At 42.7% G+C, this 22,137-nt stretch overlaps 1 protein-coding gene across 1 annotated transcript in view; it reads left to right on the forward strand.

The window, feature by feature from the left end:
* The first annotated feature begins 488 nt into the window (after nt 1–488).
* SLC35F3 (solute carrier family 35 member F3) overlaps nt 489–22,137 on the forward strand; it is a 332,817-nt gene continuing 311,168 nt past the window's right edge. The window contains exons 1-2 of the mRNA XM_064383614.1: nt 489–939; nt 1,337–1,566. Coding sequence (XP_064239684.1) covers nt 887–939; nt 1,337–1,566 — 283 coding nt within the window. The 5' untranslated portion in view covers nt 489–886. The remainder of the gene's footprint in view (nt 940–1,336; nt 1,567–22,137) is intronic.

A 22,137-nucleotide genomic window follows, 5' to 3' on the forward strand; every position in this document is an offset into this window, starting at 1 on the left:
CGGGGGCGGTGGGGTGGTAGGAAAAAAGGATAAGAAAATTTTAACAAGGATATCTATGAAGAGATAACTGATTTAGTAATTGCGTCATCAGTGAGAAAGTAAGCTCTCTGAGGACCAGGTCCGACTGAGAGATCCCCATGGCGTAATAGATAATTCACTTTGTGTCTCAGCGTTGCCTGTGAAACGCCATTTATTCGCTTGGCATGCTAAGCATGGACCCAGATTTCTCTCTTTCCAAGTAGTTTTGCTAATTTACAGAGAGAGAGAGACAGACACATACATACATAGAGAGAGAGAGAGAGAGAGAAAGGGAGAGAAGTGAACAGGGAGTGGCAGGATTTGAGTCAAAAGAGAGGGGAGGAGGAGCGCTCCCCGTGCCCCAGGTTGCCGGGCGGAGCGCGGGCTCGAGGTGCGGGCTCCGGGGCCGAGCGTACGCCCTGGAGGCGGGAGGTGGGCAGCAGCGCCCCCGCCTGGCCCCTGTGCGCCCCGACCCGACGCCTCCCCGCCCGACCAGGTGCCTCGAGAGCGCACAGCTGGGAGGGCTCTCCCGGCCCGGCGGAACCCGCGCCCGCGGTGTTCTGGGGCGGCGTCGACAGTGACTGGGGGGGCGCGGCGCTGCCTCGGCTGCCGGGTAGCTGTGGCGAGCGCGCGGGCCGGCCTGGAGTCGGCGGGCTGAGCCGCCACGCCTGCATCGCCCCGCACGCCGCGGAGGCGCTCGGAGACAGACCGCGCGGGGGCGCACAAAGCGGCCCGGGGCGGCCGGCGCGGCGCGGACCCTCGGTGGGCAGCGCACCCCCGTCTTCCCGGCTGGAGGCTGCAGGGAGCTCCGGCCCGCGGCCCCTCCGCCTCAAGTCTGGGAGCTGCCGGCCCCACTCTGTCTTTGCCTATGGGGATCCGAGAGTTTCCCGGAGGCGCACCCAGGAGCAAGAGCATCGCCGTGTGAGTAGCGCCCCGGGCGTGGGTGCGCGAGCTGGCGGGCGGGAGGCCGGAGCGCCGGGGTGGCCCTTTGCAGCCGGGACACCGGGCAGTCTGGTGCTCGGGGAAGGGCAGCGCGCGCGGCGGAGCTGCTCCGGAAGTTTCAGTCATTCTGTCCCCGCCACTCGCCCCCACCCGCACTGCCCCGGGGAGCCCAGGGTAGGGCACTGGGGACAGCTGCCCGGGGAAGTGGGTGAGTGGCGGCGGGAAGAGAGCAGCGCGGGCTCTGCCGCGGCGCTCGCCCCCGGAGGGCCCCGGCCGCGCTCTTGCTCTCGCACTGGGATCTGCTCCTCACGAATCCGCCCCTCTCTGTCCGTGCTCCCCCTGCCCACCCACCTGCCCGCGGCGCCTGCTACCTCAGTGGCATGAGGAGGTCACCGGACGTCAGCCCCCGGAGACTGTCCGACATCAGCCCCCAGCTCCGGCAGCTCAAGTACTTGGTGGTGGACGAGGCAATTAAGGAGGATCTGAAATGGTCGCGCTCCGTGGAGGATCTCACCAGCGGGCCCGTGGGGCTCACGTCCATCGAGGAGCGGATCCTGCGCATCACTGGCTACTACGGCTACCAGCCCTGGGCAGCGAGCTGCAAAAGTAAGACCCCCTCACGTCATTTTCCTCGTCCACAGGTCCGTCTCCTTACCATGGCAGCCTCGGGGAGCGCACGCAGCGAGGCGCCCAGCCACCCCCGCCCGCCCTGCCCGCTAACACAGACCCGGGTTTGCAACTTTGAGGAAGAGGCCTGGAGACGGAGTTCTCCTGGACCTCTGGGGCTTTCTGATGCGTTCTTTTACACCCCTTCGTCTCCCACACACAGGATCTCTCTGTATCCTTACCTCCCTCAAATATGGGGGACACTCCTATGTGGCCGACCCTGGGAAACAGATCTGAAACTCAAAGTATCCCGGACAGTGTACTTTCCCCGCGGTCCTGAAAGTCTCATAGGGCCCTGGGTCAGGGCTCAGTAGGCTCAGCTGGAGATGCTGACTTAGGGGCCAGGATTTTAACTCTTCCTTGCGCCTACATTAAGCCTACTAGCCCTGTAAATGGAGGACAATTCTTGGGGTCTTCATTTTAGATGCTATTCATGCCCTTTTCCCCTGGATTTTATCCGTCTTCAGTAAGGAGGTTCTATAGGGATCACTCTAGATAGTGGTGTTGGTTCCCGCAAGATGAATAGTTGGTGTCAGGTGGAGAAGCTGAAATGGTTTTCTGCCGATGGGCCCCAGCTGATGGCTCTGAGAATGCTGTGATCAATTAGACATTATCTTATTTGGTGGATAAGATGAATGGACTTATTTGGTGGACATTTCTTTTTCTTACTTTGCAAGAGAGAAGTTGATTATGATGAAGTCCAGATATTTATAAATATAACCATAATTAAGTGTTCTCATCACTGTAGTTTGACATAAGAGCTTGCCATTTGCCACCTCAGTCAGTACGAGAAATGGGCCTTGACTTATTTCATTTGTAATAAAGACTAGATTAACAGCTTGTTGATTTTGAGTTTTTTTTCAACCTTTTATTGCTTAAAATTGAAACGTTCTTTATCGGTCTTTGGGGGGGGTGGAAAACGAGGCTTTTGTAATTTAATCATGTTCATCACTAAAAAAAAAAAAGTCTATCTTTAGGTTATTCCTAAAACCTTTGAATCCAAGCCAAAGGTCAGTGGTATGCTAGCAGATAACTGGTTAGTTTTAAATTATTTGCAGGAAAAAACATAGGATTTGAATGTTTTGTTTTCATGCCCTTAACTTGCTTTTAAAAGACTGTGTTGATTCCATTTCTTTGGGTATAAGCCTATAAAAAAATTGTCTGTATCTCTTCCAATCTCTTGCCTCTGCTGCTAAAATTGGCTTTAGATTACAAAAGAAAGACAAGGGGCCAAATTCTCTTTTTGCGTGGAAAACACTGGGCATGGGATAACAGAAATTAAACTCCCTCAGAATCCATATTTCTTATGAGTATGGATAAAACACTCAATTTTTATTTCTGTTTTCTAAATTTCTATTGGTAAATAGCGATTTTCTATTCTTATTTCCGTTTTCTGCTTCCTTAATAACAAAAGACAGTGGTACAAATTACAGCCCTCATGAAGTCATCTCTTTAGTCCTTGAAGTCATAAATAGGTTTTATCTTTATAAATCTATTTGTGACTGGCTCTATGTGTTTTGTGGAAGTTATCACCAAGGTTTGTGATTTGGGGGCTTGGCAGAGAGCTTACAGTAGTGATGACTGTTTGGTACATATTTTGTGATTAAGACAAGAGAAGGGCCATGTGGAAATAGTGTCCCTTGCATTACTGGAGGTATTCTTAAATGCCCTCTTTCTGAGGCTTTATTGAAAGAGTAAACGTTAGCAGGCAAGGCTACAGTGATCACTGAAATATGAGTAAAATCAGCTCATTCCACTTTCTCTATTCTTGTGAGGATTCTTCTTTATTCCAAGGTATTTCCTTTTTATTATAATGCTTTAGGTGACTGACATTTTGGTGAATTAATTAGTTGTTATGTTTACATTTAGAGAAAGTAATGTTTTATTATTGTAGCAAAAGAGGTTTTTTATTTAATTAATTAATTTTTTGAGACGGAGCCTTACTCTGTCACCCAGGCTGGAGTGCAGTGGTGCAATCTTGGCTCACTGTAACCTCTGCCTCCTGAGTTCAAGCGATTCTCCTACCTCAGCCTCCTCCCTAGCTGGGATTGCAGGCATGGCCCACCATGCCTGGCTAATTTTTTGTGTTTTTTGTAGAGATGATGTTTTACCATGTTGACATGGCTGGTCCTGAACTTCTGACCTCAGGTCATCCACCCACCTTGGCCTCCCAAAGTGCTGGGATTACAGGCATGAGCCACCATGCCCAGCCCAAAAGAGGTTTTAAGGCAGCACTTTTGCTGTTTGCCATTTCTATTCAATTAATAATAATAAGAGGCTTATCTATTACCTGTAGGTATCAGCTAGTTGCTTTATTTGTTGGTTAGTAATTGTACTCAACAAACAGAGAGAGATGATAATTTTAAAAACTTCTCATGATCTCCAGAGTGAGTTACGGAAGTTCTAAGCTATTGTGTCACCTTTCAGTCATCTTTCAAAGTTATTTATCTATGTTCCAACTGAATGAGTTGCCAGTGAAAGTTTCTAGACTCTTTGAAAGATGTAAGTCACTTGCCCTTGTAGCAGCAGAAATCATTTGAATGACCAAATATTCATTTGTATCCTCTTCATTTTTAGATTTTGTTTGTGTTAAGATAAATGAGGTAATTGTGAACAGTACAGAAATTACCTTTGCTCAGTATTCTCAACTAAATCAGTGAGATTCACAAGTTTCACTCACTATTTTTTTTTTTTTTGAAAGGGAGTCTTTCTCCATTGCCCAGGCTAGAGTGCAGTGGTGCAATCTCAGCTCACTGCAACCTCTGCCTCCTGGCTTTAAGCAATTCTCCTGCCTTAGCCTCCTGAGTAGCTGGGATTACCAGCACCCCCCACCACGCCCAACTAATTTTTGTATTTTCAGTAGAGACAGGGTTTCACCATCTTGGCGAGGCTGGTCTTTAACTCCTGACCTCGTGATCCACCTGCCTCGGCCTCCCAATGAGATTACAGGCATGAGCCACTGCACCCAGCCTTCTTTTTTAAAAATCCCACAGACTCCTAGGTCTGGAAGGGATGGCTTCTGTGGAACATTCAACTGAGAATTAAACTATAAACCAGTAAGTAGGAGGGGCCCTGTTCCTCTTCTCAGTGGCTAAAGTCCTCCAAGCTCCATGTTCCATGTTTTTTAACCAAACCAATTGGCAGTATTCCTGGGACTTCTTCAAATTATTTTCTGTGAGTGGATCCAGGGCCCAGAAAGCACCTGGGCCACAGGAGGGGCTCAGTAAATATTCTTTGAATGAATGGCTGGCTGCTGCCTGAAAGCATGACCTCTGGGACAGGGAGCTTTGAATGCGCCTCTGTAGTGGTTTGTATCATTTACTTCTTCATGCTGACTTCCTGTTAGTGTGGAATCACTTTACTCTTTCCTGGTTCTTCCATCACAAGTGCTTCCTGAACCATAGACTGGACCAGAGTTCTTGGTGATAAGCTTTGGGTGACCCCAGGGTTTCTCAATCGCAGCACTATTAACCCTTCGTGCTGGGTAAGTCTGTTGTAGGGAGCTGTCCTATATATCGTAGGACGTTTAGCAGCATCTCTGGCCTCTGCCTATTAGATGTCAGTAGCTTACCATAGTGCCCCCTAAGTTGTGGCAACCACAGTGTCCCGTGGGGGGGCTGCCTTTAGTTGAGACCCACTAGTTTAGCATAACCCCCAAATTGTGCTACAATAGAACTCTCTTCTGCTGCCCAGTAATGCTAAACAAGCAAGCCCACCTTATAAGTTCCTGACCGTCTCCCTCCTTCACCTTTCTTCCTGTACCACTTTTTAGGTTTTCAGGATGGCCAGATAGAATAATCACCACCACTGATAGTACAAGTGTCTTCTAAAGATTTGAAAGAGCCTCTTCCTTCTGCAGCTGGCATGATTCCACAACCAATCATCATAAATTGATGCCCTGTAGGAAGTGCTTTAAAATTCAGTAGACTCTGAACAGTTTCTTTCAATAACTTATTTGTCTTTCCTATCTTTTGCCCCAGTAGAGGAGAAATGACTGATTAGCATACCTTCTGCTTCCTTTTCCTTTCTCATTTCTCTGGGGTGGACACCAATTAAGGAGGAGATGGCTAGAGATGGGAAGAGGAGACTCAAAAACCAGGAAAAATCTGTGTAGTGGACAGCCAACCCCAGGCATCTTATAGGGTGGGGCAGCCGGTGGCATTTCCACACAGGCATGATTGAAGGAACATATCTTGGAGATTCCAGATAGAGGCTCTGCTGAGGGATGAAGGAACATCTACTAATACTCCTTTATTTTCATTTATTTATTTAGCAAACCTTCTTTCAGCATGCAGTGTATGTCAGAATAGGGAGAGAAGTGATGGCAGCAGGAGCTCACTGTCCAGGTGTGCCTTCATCTAGAAATACAGGTCAACACAAACCTGCATTGGAACACAGACATACTAAGGGTGGGCAGGATGTTTTACTTTGCAGAAGGTTTCCCTAAAGGATGTTTTCAAATAGTGAACTCTTAATCCTGAAACATTTTAGGAATAACTTTTTTGAAGGGGATCAAGCTTATTGCTTAGCATGCGGTGTCATTGTCATTTGAGTAGATTTATACACTATGTTGAATATCAACTATCGTTTACTACAGGTCCTGATATGTTGAGATTTAAATGATTTTTTTTTCAGACTGTGAATAAATTGAGTTTTAAGGCATTTGTAGGATGGAGAGAGGGTCAATCTTAAAAAACCGACTGTCTCCAGCCCACTCCAGCCCACCACTGGCAACGCAAATGTGGGACAGGACATGCAGGTTACTGAACAAATCCTTGCTCTCCGGGTGGAGGTTTTCTAGTTCAAGCTGAAAAAATGTAGGGCCCTGAAGAACACACCTGGTCAAGGAAATTGCATGTTTCAGGATTCTCCAGATTTAAAAGTTGTAAAGGGTTTGTGTGAGGTGAGAGGGAAGGGTTCATGAGGAAAGACTATCTTCCTTCTGTCCCTGTTAGTTCAGACTGAGCTGTGAGTATAGGTTGCTGTCATAGATATCAGTGCTAAATGGAACAGTGCCTTATAGTATCATTGAATTTGTGGTGAGCAACTTTTGTCTGATCCTCCTAAAATAGTAAAGGTCAGGCCAGCAATTCAAAAATGACCCACTTGTAAGAGATTTATAATTTGGTTGTAAAAGTTTATTCTAGAATGGAGCTTGGCATATGAAATACGAGATGGAAAAGATTTTAGAAGAAAAGAGAGGGCTGGGGGGGTGAGTTGAGCATTAGAACACAGCATATTTTTTTAATTGGGTCAGAGAATTAATTTTATTCCTGAATATGCTAACAATTTGTAAATAGTTTCTGAGTTTGGATGTAATGAAGATTCAGAACGATTATCTTTTAAGGAAACAAGATGATTGCAGCTCACTCAGATCATTGCCATGGGGTTAGAAGTCCTTCACACCTCTTCATGTGCCTTTATTTTCATTTAGCAAACTTTTAAAGCATTTACTATGTGCCAGAATACAAAAATAAGTGATGGGAGACACAGTCCTCACCCTAAAAGCTTTCCAACTGGAGCAGGTGAAATCTGAAGTACGCATATGGTGGGGATGGAGAAATGACCTCACCTCCTCACCTCCGCGAAGTCTTCCAGGCTTGAAGGAGGCAAGGGCAAGGAGAGTTCTCGTTGCTCTTCAGAAGTCCCTTCTAGGTCTCATTAGAAAGAGGTTAGTCTAAAACACTCCAGCTTTGAGCCTTGTTCGTTTCCTTAAGCAGCTGGAAACAGTCAGGTTAGTTGCATTCAAACATTAATTCACATGCATATGCACCGTTGATGTTTGTTAAGCATTTTACTGGGAGCTGTTAGGGGTGCTCTGGCCCTGCAGCCCTGAGGGATGTCTGCTCTGTTTTTTTTTTTAATGTCTGGAGGAGCAGAGGAAATGGAATTCACATCCCAGCTTCATAACTGTATGACAGGTTCACTGCTATGAGCCTCTAGTTTCTCATCTATAAAATGGGAGATAATAGAACTACTTTCCAGGATTGTCATGAAGATTAAATGAAATACAGTAGTCCTACTTTATCCAAGGGAGAATGCATTCCAGGCCCCCCAGTGGAGACTGATGATAGTACTGAACCCAATACGCACTATGTTTTTCTCTTATACAATAGTGAGCAGGTGGCATAGACAGCGTGGATACCTGGACAAAAGGATGATTCACATCCTGGGTGGGAAGGTTCGAGATTTCATCACATGACTCAAAATGGCACACAATTTAAAACTTGTGAAATGTTTGTTTCTGGAATTTTCCTTTTAATATTTTCAGACCATGGTTGACCGAGGGTAACTGAAACAGTGGGAAGCAGGACGGTGGATAAAGGAGGACTCGTCCACTGTCTGTACAGCTGGCATCTATTAATGCACATTTATTTTCATTTATTCATTTAGCAAATCTTTTGAGCATTTACTTTGTGCAGAGATAAGTGACAGCCCACACAGTCCTTGCTCTAAGAGCTTCCTAACTGGAGCAGGTGAAATCTGAAGTGCTTGCATGATGTGATAAAGATCAGTTTGTGGTGCCCGAAGAGCCTTTCTCACATTGCTGAGTTCATCTGTCAGCTGGAGGAGTCGTTCACAACAGGAATGGAGGGGAGGTTTGCATTCCAGGTGAAGGGACAGCCTGTGCACAGGAATGTAGTCAGCTATCGCTAGAAGGTAATTCTACTTGATTGGAATATCATAGGGCAGGAGTGTAATGTATGAAGTTGAACTTGTGAGCAGAAACAGACTATGGTACATTGTGTTCCAGTCATCTGATCCCTATCACCTTCTTCATCCTGGTCTCAGCCTAAGCATCACCTCCTCCCGAGAGCCTTCCCTGATTAGCGGAAGTGCTCTTGCGTCTCCTGTAGTGTTGGTGGCGGGCACCTGTAATGCCAGCTATGCGGGAGGCTGAGGCAGAGAATTGCTTGAACCAGGGAGGCCGAGGTTGGTCCTGGAGATCACTTCTTTTACATTGTCATGACTAGTTTAAGAATGTGGCTGAAGCTCTTGCAGATAGAAAGCTGTCTAGGAGCAGGGCTTATTATTGTGTCTCCAGCCCTCACTGTGGTCTTGGCACATAGAACTCTGGTGATTCTATCCCCAGTGCACAGAGTATCTCAATCAATAAACATTTCTTAAATGCACTAATAAAAGGCATAAGTGGCCATTTCCTCGTGCACATACACAAATGGCTCCTAAGTAAGCATCTACATTTCTGTGGGGTTTTCCAGAATTATCCTGCATGGAACCATTTCTAATTGCAATTCCTCTGTCAAGAAATGGGACTCCCGTTGCTGGTTCTCTTCAGTCTTCACTTTAACTCTGCTAAAACACGGATAAGTAATCGCACTCCTAGAGCTTATGTTATCCAGTTTTATATCGGGGTGTTCTGTTCAGTCTTGATAATTTTACTTTAAAAATGATATGGAAAAAATGAACAAGGCCCAAGAAAATAAGAAAAATATGTATTGACAGAATCTAATATGTGCTTTACAGGCAAGGTTAAAGGATTAGGGGAGGGGGAGATTAGGTAAGAACGTGACGTGTCTTCATGAGAACCATCAGAGCAGACACCTTTGGAATGTCTTTCCAGCTCAAGACCCCTTAACTGCCCTGCACTACATCCTCAGTTTGGGTCCTTAGCAGCCAGAATGGCATCTTCCTCCTGGGCAGTGTAGATTACACCAGGGGTAGACCCCTGATCCATGCTAACTCACTCAGCTTCTCTCTCCTTCAATTTGAGATTAACACCAGAAAGCTGGGGTCTAGTCTGACAGAGTGGTCTATTGAGTGGAGGGGGCTATTTTGTCTCCCACGTGGATAGAGAGGCAGAGAAAGCTAGTCTACGTAAAAGAAGGAAGTGGCAGGTGTGTAAAGTAACTCAGAGAGAGGGATGGTGGTTTCCAGAATTCCATGCTGGGGCCTATTTCCCTCCTACATCAAGGTCTTGCTGCAGCTCCTCCTCCCAGCCCCTGAGACACCAACTGTTGCAATGCAATAGCCTTCTTCCTGCTAAGTGAGCAGGAACCAGGTTCTGTTCTGTGCTACTACAGGCTCGTCTCTGGATAAGATTTCAGAGCCATTTCTGTTCAAGCTCATGCATGACAAAATAAGGATCTACAAACCAATGAATTTCCAACTGGAAATACAAAATCACTGTCTGACTGCTAAGATCATAAAGAAAGTCAGGAAGCCTCAGTCACTGGAGAGATTCGGAAAGATGAGCTGGATTAAACACTTACTTGTCTCATAGCAGGAGGACGAACAATATTTCTTTTCTTTTTTTACATGATGTCTTTTGGTTCAAAGCAGTGGCAAATGTGCACTGATTAATAGAGCAAGGGTCCAGTTTTGTTTCATGATCTTACTGCAGAGCCTAGAAAGGGATTTGTGCTGTTAGGAACCTGGTAAATTATTCTGGTGGATGATGGTGGCAAGCACTGAAACAATTGCCTAGGACATAGGCACAGATTTTTTTCTTTCATGCAGCTTAATTTATGACAGCATTTGGGAGTGGAGGAAATGAATTGCTCTTCTCAGGTGGTTTGCAGTGTTTAAAGCTAGAGGCTATTTTGGACTCCTCAGACAGAGTCAATACAACTGCTCACAACAGTTTTCTGAGGAGTTTTGACAAATGTTTTCTGTGACATTCAAATTTTCTCCTTGTCAATCTGCTATGTACCATTTCCAGTACTTCACTAGATCAGGATCTATCAAGAAACTATTTTTATCCTTCTTCACCATCTTCTTGTAGCAATGTAGTGTTATAAAAATTCAGGTCTATCCTCAAAGTTTTATTCAAAAGGGTCAGAAGAAAAATGTTTCTTAGTGTATGTCAATTTTGCTACCTTGCTTTCTTTTCAGAAATTGAGTCAACTCATTTTTTATGAATGTATATGAAGATGTCCTCTTCTTAGCAAGGGATGGTTGTGCATACCTGTAGTCCCAGCTACTCTGGAGGCTGAGGCAGGAGGATCACTTGAGTCCAGGAGCTCAAGGCTGCAGTGATCTATGTATGATCACACCACTGCACTCCAGCTTGGGTGACAGAGCAAAACCCTGTTTCTAAAAAAATAAAAATAAAAAGAAGTCCCTTTTTTAACAAAAAGTAAAAAGGAATAGCATGATGATGGTAGGTGTATTAGTCTGTTTTCATGCTGCTGATAAAGACACATCCGAGACTGGGCAATTTACAAAAGACAGAAGTTTAGTGAACTTACAGTTCCCTGTGACTGGGGAAGCCTCACAATCATGGCGGAAGGCAAGGAGGAGCAAGTCATGTCTTACACAGATGGCAGCAGGCAAAGACAGAGAGCACTTGTGCAGGTGAACTTCTTTTAAAACTATCAGATCTCATGAGACTTATTCACTGTCATGAGAACAGCACATAAAAAACTTGCCCCCCTGATTCAATTACCTCCCACTGGGCCCCTCCCAAAACATGTGGGAATTCAAGATGAGATTTGGGTGGGGACATAACCAAACCATATCATAAGGTATGGGACAGTTGAGTTTTGTGCAGCATTCTGTTCATGCTGTGCACGTGTGGGAGTTTAATAAGCCTTTTCCTTGGTAAAAGTGCATTACGCTGGTGTGCAGTACCAAGGAAGACCTGAAGTCACTTCCTATAGACTTCCTTTTCTTAAAAGAATTGGCCAGATAAATAGTTTAAGGGCTTTTAAATGACATATTCCAGAACAAAAAATTTCAAGGGTTTATTCAAATACTTTTAAGTCAACATTTTGTTTTATTAACTATTAAATGTAAAAATCTTTTATTTACTTATTTATTTTTATTTTTTAGAGATAAGGCCTTGCTCTGTTGCCCAGCCTGGAGTGCAGGAGCACAGTCATCACTTACTGTGGCCTCTAACTCCTGAGGTCAAGCAATCCTCCTGCCTCAGCCTCCTGAGTAGCTGGGACTATAGGCTTGCACCACCACACCTGGCTAACTTTTTTTAAAAAGTTTGTAGAGACCAGGGTCTCGCTGTGTTGCCCATGCTTATCTCAGACTCCTGGCTTCAAGCAGTCCTCTGAATTCAGCCTTCCAAAGTACAAACATCTTATATAGGGTTTATCTGATTTAGCAGTGGGTATGATTTCAAAGTTACACGTAAATAAAGTGTATGTAATCACAATTAACTTGTAAAAATCCTTAGAAAATATAGTGCTGCTATACAAGGAAATGTGTTTGTTCTATCTGCGACTGACATTGTATCTGGCGATTGTCTCCCAATAAACATTGAAGAGTTCCTATGTAGTACTTCACTGGAACGTGAAGAAGGAATACTTTTCAACAGGACCCACCACCACCGTGTGGTCCCTTTTGAGAAGCCCATTGACAAGGCCGGGGCTTCAGAAAATCACTGCATGAAATTTCAGACACTATTCACGGAGGAATTCACTTGTAAATGGATTGGAAGCAGATGAAACAAAGGAACCAACTGTTGAATGTAAATTTGTTTGTTTGTTAATCTGTTTATTCAATGATTCATTCATTCCTTCGTCATTCAATCATCAGATAATCCATGACCTCTAAAAAGCAGTAAATGTCTTAGCTCCTCAGGTGAGTATATACTAAATATATGGTATAGCTGCTGTTTCCTAGAAAACAGCGTAGTGGGATTATAAGACATACACATCTCGATCCATCAGTTGGATTGGTTTGCCTCCATGCCATACTTTCCTTATCGTGGAGGATCTCTCACAGGTGCAGTAAATGTCTCTTTCTGCTCCTTTTCTAAATATCTTGGGAGTATTTTCAACCACCATTGACCAACCTTAAACCAAACTCTATATTGTGTACATAATCTTGCGTAATATTTTATTGTGGGGCACCATAAACAGCTTCTTAGCTACAGGGGTCGATACTTCAGGGAACTTCTTTTTCTCTTTTTTTGGAAACTTGAGCTCTGCTGCTGTAATCAGAGTTCTGATTTGTTCATTTGGTGTATCCCAGTCATTAAACACTCTTTTTTCTCTCTCATGAAATCATGCAACAATGAAGATTTTTGACTGAGTTGATGAGATCAAGCCACTAAACCAGTGCATTTCTCCTCTAATGTTTTATGCTGCTGGCGATCTCTTTCTTTCTCGCTCTAAGAAAGCTAGCCTGGGACGTTTTTCTTCCTCTAACCAGGGGCCTAGCAGAACTGACATGGACTAGAATTTAAAGGAGTTGGGATGTGCTCCTAGCTCTATCTTTTCTCTCTCACACTACTGTACATTATGTCTGTGCAATTTCTCCGATTCCTTTGGGAGAAAATTCCCAAGTTCATAGAAATGATCTTTTAAAGCTGTTTTCTAGGCTGTTGTGCTTCACAGTAATAGCACTAACCAATTCATACAGATGTGAATGGAACGATGTTTCTAAGGGTCATGTCTACTTTTATACACTCACAAAAAACAAAACATCCTGGTGAATGTGACTGTTACTTTACAGAATGTTGAGAACAGTAAGATCTGAAGTTTTGTTCAGCAGTTTCATGCTTGAGTTGATCCTGGAATCACTTCCCATGGTGGATACATGTAAGTCTCAGGGATTTGGCTGAGCTAAAATACAGAGTAAGGTTGGGTTGTTAAGGATTATCCCTCCTGCTCCTCTCTTCCTGACTTGCTTGCTTCTGTCCTTGATCCCCACCTTTTCTTCCTGCTGAGCACGTGGAAGACTGAGTCTGAAAGGAAAAACTATGTCTCTTTGGAACAGATGACTCCTAATGGTCAGCAGGTGGTCTGAGGTCACTTGAATACCCAGGACCATGCCCTGGATTTCTTGATGGTTTTTAGGCTGACATAGCTTCTTTGTAGGGAGGGAGGAGCTTAGGCTGCCAGAATCTCTTGGCCACCTGTGCTTGATAAGACTGCAGTGGGTGATAACAGTTATCTTCTGGTAGCTTGGATCTCTTGTCCCGAGACCTCAGCAGTGCACTGGAACTGCCTCATTTTCTATGTGGAAGTGTCTGTGTGGTTTTGGGGAAAACATATCTATAAAAGACATTTTGGAGGCAGCTGGGAAAATTTGAAGGTCTATTGCTTATTAAATTATTGTAGGAGGGCCAGGTGCAGTGGCTCATGCTTGTAATCCCAGCACTTTGGGAGTCCAAAGTAGGTGGATCACTTGAGGTCTGGAGTTCAAGACCAGCCTGGCCAACATGGCAAAACCCCATCTCTACTAAAAATACAAAAATTAGCTGGGTGTAGTGGTGGGCACCTGTAATCCCAGCAGCTTGGGAGGTTGAGGCAGGAGAATTGCTTGAGCCTGGGAGGTGGAGGTTGCAGTGAGCCAAGATCGCACCATTGCACTCCAGCCTGGGCAACAAGAGTGAGACTCCATCTCAGTATGCATATATATGGGGGTATTGTTATTTTTTTGTGCTTAATAGTACTAGTGTGATTATAGAAGTTCCTTATTCTTAAGAGAATATTACTAGTGCGGTTATAGAAGGTCCTTATTCTTAACAGATGCTGAGATATTTAGGGATAAAGTGTCATTTTTTTCTGTAATGTACTTTAAGTAGTTCAATAAAAACGAGTACAGATAGATCAAATGACAGATGAATAAAACATGGCAAAATTTTAATATTTGGTGAATCTAAATAATATATTTATATATATATATGTTCATGGGACCATTTTCTCAACCTTTCTGTAAATACGAACATCTTCAAAATATGTCATTGTTCCAGCCAATGGCCTAGCATAATTCAGGCTTGAAAGGAAAATACTATGCCTATTTACTTTAGTTATTACAAAATAATTAGCCAGAGCAGGGAGAATGGCGTGAACTCTGACAAGTTGTCCTTAGGGAAGGTAGAAATTCTTTGTCACAAACAGCAGCACTTGTCATTGCTGGCTTCAGCCACACTTAGTGCCATCTTCCAGATCCCACTGTGCCTAGGACAGAGTCCACCTTGGCTGTCCCCCTCCACCTCTGGCCACATCGCCGTCCCTCAAGTGTGCTCATTGGTGTGTGGCGGCCAATCAACATACTTGTCTTGGGCTCCAGGATTCTTTTGATGCAGAAAATCTATTTTTCAGAGATTTAGACTTTAAATGGTTTAATGTTGCACCTTAAAAATAAACATATGCCGGATTTGGGGTCTACTTGCCTTACCCAGGAGTGGGCAGGTAGTGTAGAAACTTAGTCTGCAAAATAGACGGTTTTTAAAGGACTCGTTGGCCTGTAATGCAGATTGCGTTTCATGTACTTCGTCTTCTGAATGCTGGCGTCTTATCTTCCTATTGTATTTTGCATCTTTCCTGACCAACTCTCATTTATGCTCAGATGTTCTGTCCTTCCGCCCGAATACCAAGACTTAGGATGATGAGGGAATGGAGAAGCCCTTTTGAGGGCTGCTCTGGAGGAAGTTGCTCTATCACTGCTCCCTGGAGAAGGATGGGTTTGTGGCAAGAGAGAGAGAATCAAATGGGCTTCTTGGTCTCCTTCCTCACTCTGTACTCCGGCCTTAGACTATGGAGGATTTCCATTGGCCTTCAGCTGCCTAGAACCCTTGGTAGGATTCACCTCGTGGGTGAGTCATCTCTAGGAGGGTGTTGCTATGCTGTTTGTGGATAGAGAGAGACGTGAAGGTGCAGAGTAATGAAGAGATTACACAGGGGCTCAATCAGAGATAATAACGCTTTTGTCTCAAGGTGAATATATGAGAATTGGAGGCAATATTGTAATTTATGGGGTTACCCTTATTAAAAAGGGGAAGCTCTGCTTCTTAAGAATAAGAAAAAGGGAGGTCACCTATAATGGAACAGAGAAAGGAGAAATTCTATGGTGTTAAAGAGCAAGTATTCATTGTGCTGGGAGTGGGAGCCATTGATTGGTTTCAGAATGAAATATGCACAAGGTCGGAGGAAGGAGTATTGAGTGGAAGGCAAGAGTGGAGTTTCAATTTCAAACAGTGTTTGTGGGAGGAGGCCTGAGTGACCGTGCTAACCGTGAAGGAGGAGATGATGGCTACTCCTGAAGCTGCCCTGAGCATGTTTGCAGTTGTCTGAGATGAATGGAAGCGCTCATTGCTGCACACACGCTCAGGAGTGGGATATCAGAGATGTACTGTCCTGAGTGATAGACTCTAAGTTGAGCACCACGTGCCCACTCTGGCGTTCATGCCCTTGAATAGTCACCCTGCCTTGAGTATGGGTGGGGCCTATGACTAACTTCTAAGCAACAGAATACGGTGCATAATGGGATGTCATTTACAGAATTACGTTATGTTACATGAGATTCCATCTTGCTGGCAAATTCACTTCAGACCTTCTCTCTCCCTCATCAGCCTTGGTGAAACAATGGCCATGTTGGGAGGCCCATGTGGCAAAGGATGGCAGGTGGCCTTTAAGAGTTGAAGGCAGCTCTGACCAAGAGCCTGCAAAACTCTGAAGGTCTCAGTCCTACAACCACAGTCAACAACCCTGCAAGCAGAAAAGCAAATCCTTCCCTGGCTGACACCCTGGTTGGAACAGCCCTGGCTGCTTTCTTGATGTCAGCTTTGTGATACCCTAAACAGAGAACCAGCTAAGCTGTACTCAGATCCCTAATTCACAGAAACTGTGAGATAACACATGTGTCTTGTTGGGTTTGTGATAATTTGCTAGATTGCAATAGATCACTAATATAAGACAAATCAGTCAGGGTTCAGAGAAGCAGAACCACAAGACATATAGAACTCCCTTAACCAAAATATACTTTCATTTTTTTAAAGTTAGATGGCTTCTAATTCTTTGCCTTCAATAAAACTTAAAAAAGAAATAAATAAATTATCAGAAATAAAATTTTATAATAAAGCACTATGTAATTTTTTTAATAGACTATTTTTCAGAGCTCTTTTAAGTTCATAGCAAAATTGAGCAGGAAGTACAGAGATTTCTCATATTTCCCCCACCCCGACACATGCATAGTCTTTCCCATTTTTAACATCACCCACTAGATGGGTCCATTTGTTTCAACTGATAAGCTTGCACTGACATGACACATCATTATCACCCGGAGTCCATAGTTTACACCAGGGCTTACTCTTGGTGGCACACATTCTGTGGGTTTCTACAAATATGTAATGACATGTATCCACCATTACAGTATCATACAGAATAGTTTGACTACCCTACAAATCTTCCGTGCTGTGCCTGTTCATCCCTCTCTCCCCTCAAACCCTCTCTGGCAACCACGAATCTTTTTGCATAGCATTGCCTTTTCCAGAATGTCAGGTAGTTGAAGTCAGATAGTAGGCAGCTTTTTCAAATTGGCTTATTTCACTTAGTAACATGCATTTAAGGTTCCTGCACATCATTTCATAGCTTGATAGCTCATTTATTTTCAGCATTGAATAACATTTTATTGTCTAGCTGTATCACAGTTTATTTATCCATTTACCACTGAAGGACATCATGATTACTTCTGTGTTTTGTTAATTACGAATAAAGCTTCCATAAACAAACATTCATGTGTGGATTTTGTGTGAACATCAGTTTTCAACTCCTTTGGGTAAATGCCAAAGAGTTAGATTGCTGGATTGATCTCTGTAATTTTTGATACGTAAGTAGGAATGAACTTAACACACTGAGGGAAATTTCCATAAGAAAATTTCTTACATTTATATCATCTAATTTACTTCAAAATGGTTTTTCAAAATTTTACCTATAACAACAAAAAATAATAGGATTGATGCTAAACTCTCTCATTCTAGCAGTATGTATGACACATGAACTACTTAAAAAAATTTCCATCCATTTTATTAGGAGATGCATTCTAATAATTTTATGTTAAATAATTATCAAACTTGTGAGAAGTTTGCATAATTTTCATTTTTAAGTACTAATAAAAACTGAAATGATAACCCAATTCAGAAGACATTTTTGAACGCTTAAATACTTATGGACACAGAAAATTAAATAACTGAATTTCCATTTCTATACTTAATATTTGTCTCCCAGAAGTATGATGTATGGCCATGGTGCTTCACGGAGAAGTATATAAGAGAGAAAAAGGAATGATATAAAATTGCTTGCTGCTGAAGAAAATTATTATTTATGTATTTTAAAATAGATTATTGTTGGTATCAAATAACTATGGTAGTTAAGTTTCTTTTTTTTTTTTTTTGAGACGCAGTTTCGCTATTGTTACCCAGGCTGGAGTGCAATGGCGCGATCTCGGCTCACCGCAACCTCCGCCTCCTGGGTTCAGGCAATTCTCCTGCCTCAGCCTCCTGAGTAGCTGGGATTACAGGCACACGCCACCGTGCCCGGCTAATTTTTTGTATTTTTAGTAGAGAGGGGGTTTCACGGTGTTGACCAGGATGGTCTCGATCTCTTGACCTCGTGATCCACCTGCCTCGGCCTCCCAAAGTACTGGGATTACAGGCGTGAGCCACCGCGCCCGGCCCGGTAGTTAAGTTTCTTAAATAGATAACAAAAAGTAATGCAGTAGCTTTATTTTAAAATATTAATATTTGTGAATTCTGAAAATTGTATCTTAGAACTTTCAAATTTATTATGAAACAAATCAGAATGAATGAAAACATTCAAACATGATACATGTTTTTCAGAAGGCTTTGATGGAGGGTACAGAAGCCAAAATATTTGAAGACCTGTGATAAACCCTTCCAGCGTCCCTGTTCTTGGCACTGTAACTTTTCTGCATAAGCCCTAGCCCTCTGCTTCCTCACATGCCGCCAGCATTAAACAACAGGCAGCAGCAGTCGTGGAAGTCAAGTCACCCCATAGTGAGCGAATTTTCTGGTAAAGCCAGGGAGAAATAGGATAATTCCCTCAGCACTGAGGTCAAACTATGGGTTCTGTAAGAGGTATTTTATCAAATAGTTTTTTAGAAGAAATGTCAGCACATCACTGAATGAGTAAGTCACTGTCTCTCCCTTTTCTTTACTCACAAATAATAATTGGAACCTGCAGTTTTACACATAACCTAAATACACTGAGAGAGAATATAGTAGAGTGATTAAGATGATGGACTTCACTAGTCACTGCGGAGTTTGAATCCCGCTACCTACTTACTACCTGGGCTTTGGGGAATCTAGTCAGCCTCCCTGAACCTATTTTTCCTTATCTATAAAATGACAGTTCCAGTTCAGAGAGTTGTTGAAAATATTTTGAGATAATGCATCCAAAGGGCTGAATACAGTCCTGGTGTTTGGAAGGTGGCCAGTTAGTGACAGCTTTGATTACTATTAGGTTATTATTGTTGAAAGTCTTGACTTACAAAAGGAATCTTATGAAAGGGGTTCATTATAGGACCCTTTCAAAGAGAGAGCTTCTCTGATGTATTTGAAATATAATTTGACTCTCTAAAATAAGGCAGAGTGGTAAGTAGTATCAGCAAGCTGTTACACTGTGTAGTGCTTCCTGGCAACTTACCCTGAGCTGATCGCTATATCTTATATGTATTAAAACATGGCTATGCACTCCATGAATAAGTACAATTTTTATTTGTCAATTTAAAAATTTAATTTGAATAAAGTCTTAGTGGTTTAAAGCAACAGTACAAACATTTAAAGCCTGTGTTCTCCTCATGTCTGTTAATATATAATACATTTGGCCAAACCCAAGTCAAAGGGCGAGGCAGTACTCTGTCTACCATGAAACCATGGCAATGTGCAGATATATAGTGAGGAGTAAATATTTGGCACAATAATACAATCTACCACAAGGTTAGAGAAACAGAATTAGCCTTTAGGACACGCCTGAATTCTCATCTTGGGGTCGCCAGTTCCACTGGTGTCATAGACCAAGTCTCTTATCCAGCTTGGCCAACATTACCTTTTATGTTCAATTAAGGGATTTGGCAAGATTACATCCTGAATCTCTTCCACCACTAAACTTTCAATGTGTCTAAGATTTATTTACAACGTCTTAGGAAATGTATTACTCTGTTAACGAGAGTTATTGAGAAAAGTAGCCAAATCTGAATGCCCTCTTAACTTTGTAGTGGAAAAAGCCCACTACTTTACCCTGATCCTAAATCACTGGAAATGGACACATACGATAAAAGAGTTCCTTTTCTTCTTACCACATTTTTTCCTTTTTTTTCTTTTAGTACATTGACTAAAAATATATTGACTAAATCTCTTTTGATTAGTTATGTTGAACACTACAACTTGGTGGATTTAGTGTTTGCATTTCAAAGCTTTGGAAATGAGAGAAATGACCACTTGGATTTCTAATTAAAGAGCCTGAGAATTTGTTAGACCCAGGAGCACCTGGTTCTGGGATAACATTTTCCAGAGAGCAGAGGAAACAGAAGAGGCAACCAGGAGCAGGAGACCACTCTGGTTTTCACTGGTTTGTTAACCTATGACAACTATAGGAGTTAGAATAAGTTTCTTAAAAAGGAAGTTGCACCACTGTTGAAGCTACTTGAAAGCTCATTGGCTTTCAAATACACCCATGTAATGCATTTTAGCAGATAGAATCAATCTGGCTGAGACCTTTTCCTAGAAGTGAGGAGGATGACAGAAATAGAGAAATTTTAAGAGCCAGGTGCAGTGGTTCGCAACTCTAGTCCCAGCTACTCAGGAGACTGAGGTGGGAAGATCCCTTGAGTTTATGAGTTTGAAGCCGTGATGAGCTATGATTCTGCCATTGCACTCCAACCTGGCCGCCAGAGACCCCATTTCTTAAAAAAGAGAGAGAAACTTTGAAAGGTTCTTGGGAGGTGCAGCTCCTGGGAGTTGCCGCTTTAAGAACAATTGATGAGGTAAGCTACTGTAGCCCTGGATGTAGAGTTCTTTATTCTGCCATGGGAGATTCCTAATGAACAGAGTTGTCTCTACTATTGCAGCATGAGCTCCCTTTGATTAGGTACTCATCAAAAATCTTTTTGTTTTCTTTCATACTGCAAAGAGATATTATAATTTCCCACCTGGCAATCTATAGATGTTAGAAGGCAAGATGAGAACTATTGAATAATTTATTCATAGGACCCTCACATTATTGTGTGATTCTCAGAGTGCCATTGAAGTTTGTGAACTTTGGAAACAAAGGCCTTATCTCAACATATCTCTACAGGTGACCCTTGAAAAACGTGGGGGTTAGGGGCACACACCTTTCACATAGTAAAAAAACTGCATGTGACGTTTGACTTCCCCAAAACTTAAATACGAGTAGCCTACAGTTGATGGGAGCCTAACTGATAACATGAACAGTCATTTAATGCATATTTCATATGTTATGTTTATTATATACTGTGTTCTTTCAATTAAGCTGGAGAAAAGAAAATGTTATTAAGAGAATCTCAAGGAAAACAAAATATATTTACTCTTCATTAAATGGAAGTGGATCATCATAAAATTCTTCATCCTTGTCATCTTCACCTTGAGTAGGTTGAGGAGGAGGAGGAGGAGGAGAACGGGTTGGTCTTGATGTCTCGGGGTGGCAGAGACAGAAGGAAATCTGTGTATAAGTGGACCTTGCAGTTCTAACCCGGGTTGTTAAAAGGTCACCTGCATAATATGCCGACGATATAAAGTTCAAAAACTAGCAAAACCAATCTGTGGTGATAATGATTCGAAGAGTGAGTATACTTGCGTGTACGGACTGGGAAGAGGTGTGTGGAAGCCTTCTTTCTGGAGTGGCGGAAATTCTATCATCATCTGGGTGGTAATGTATATGTGTGTAAAAGGGTGTGCATGTATGTAAAAGGGTACGTGTGTATGTAAGAATTCATCAAGTGCTTGGCTACATATGTAATACCACAGTTTAAAAATCTCTTAAAAAGGTGGTATTTAGGGGAAGCCACTCTGCATACAGACATCAATCCTTGATGGATCAGTTGTTTATACAGGATGATGACCACCTAGGACCTATGGAAATCGGAACTGGAAAATGAGAACTCTGCTTCCTTTGTTGGTGGTGCTAGTCCTTTAAGGTCTTGAATAGTGAGATAACTCTTAAACATAATCTCATTTGTTTTGGACATCTAGATGTTTATAAATGGAAGCACATCTTATTTTCCTTTTTAAAAGAAATGCTTCCTTTCTTATCTTTTTACAAATTAAACTCAGTGATTTAGGTGCTGCTTTACTGCAACGTAATTTCTGAAAAGCATGTGCTTAGAGAAAACCACGGGTTTTGGCTATTTAAGTAAAAAAACAGAACACTATGGCCATGGTAAAAATAATCAGGACTTTGTATCTGACTCTCTGTACCATTCCTTGCCATTATTTTACTACTTATTAGTTTTCCCCCAAAAGATGACAAAGGAGGCAGAATAATAGTGAAGCACAGTCGGTTCATTTAAAAGTTTTATCTGTGTTAATTGCAAATTTTTATGAAAGAGGCAGCTTAAACTAAGGTTTGAGGATTTTTCCCTATTTAGATTTCCATGTGTTAATTCCAAATAGTCTAACCAAAGTATTGTCATATACCATTAAATTTTTGCATGAAAAAGTTATTTTTTAACTTTTTTTTTTTTTTTTTTTTTGTGGAGACAGGGTCTGCCTCTGTCATCCTGCCTGGAGTGCAGTGGTGCAATTCTAGCCCACTGCAACCTTGAACTCCTGGG

Source organism: Aotus nancymaae, unplaced genomic scaffold (assembly GCF_030222135.1).
Source record: "Aotus nancymaae isolate 86718 unplaced genomic scaffold, 86718_ANA_hifiasm-v0.15.2.pri h1tg000032l_0, whole genome shotgun sequence".
Taxonomy (NCBI): Eukaryota; Metazoa; Chordata; class Mammalia; order Primates; family Aotidae; genus Aotus; species Aotus nancymaae.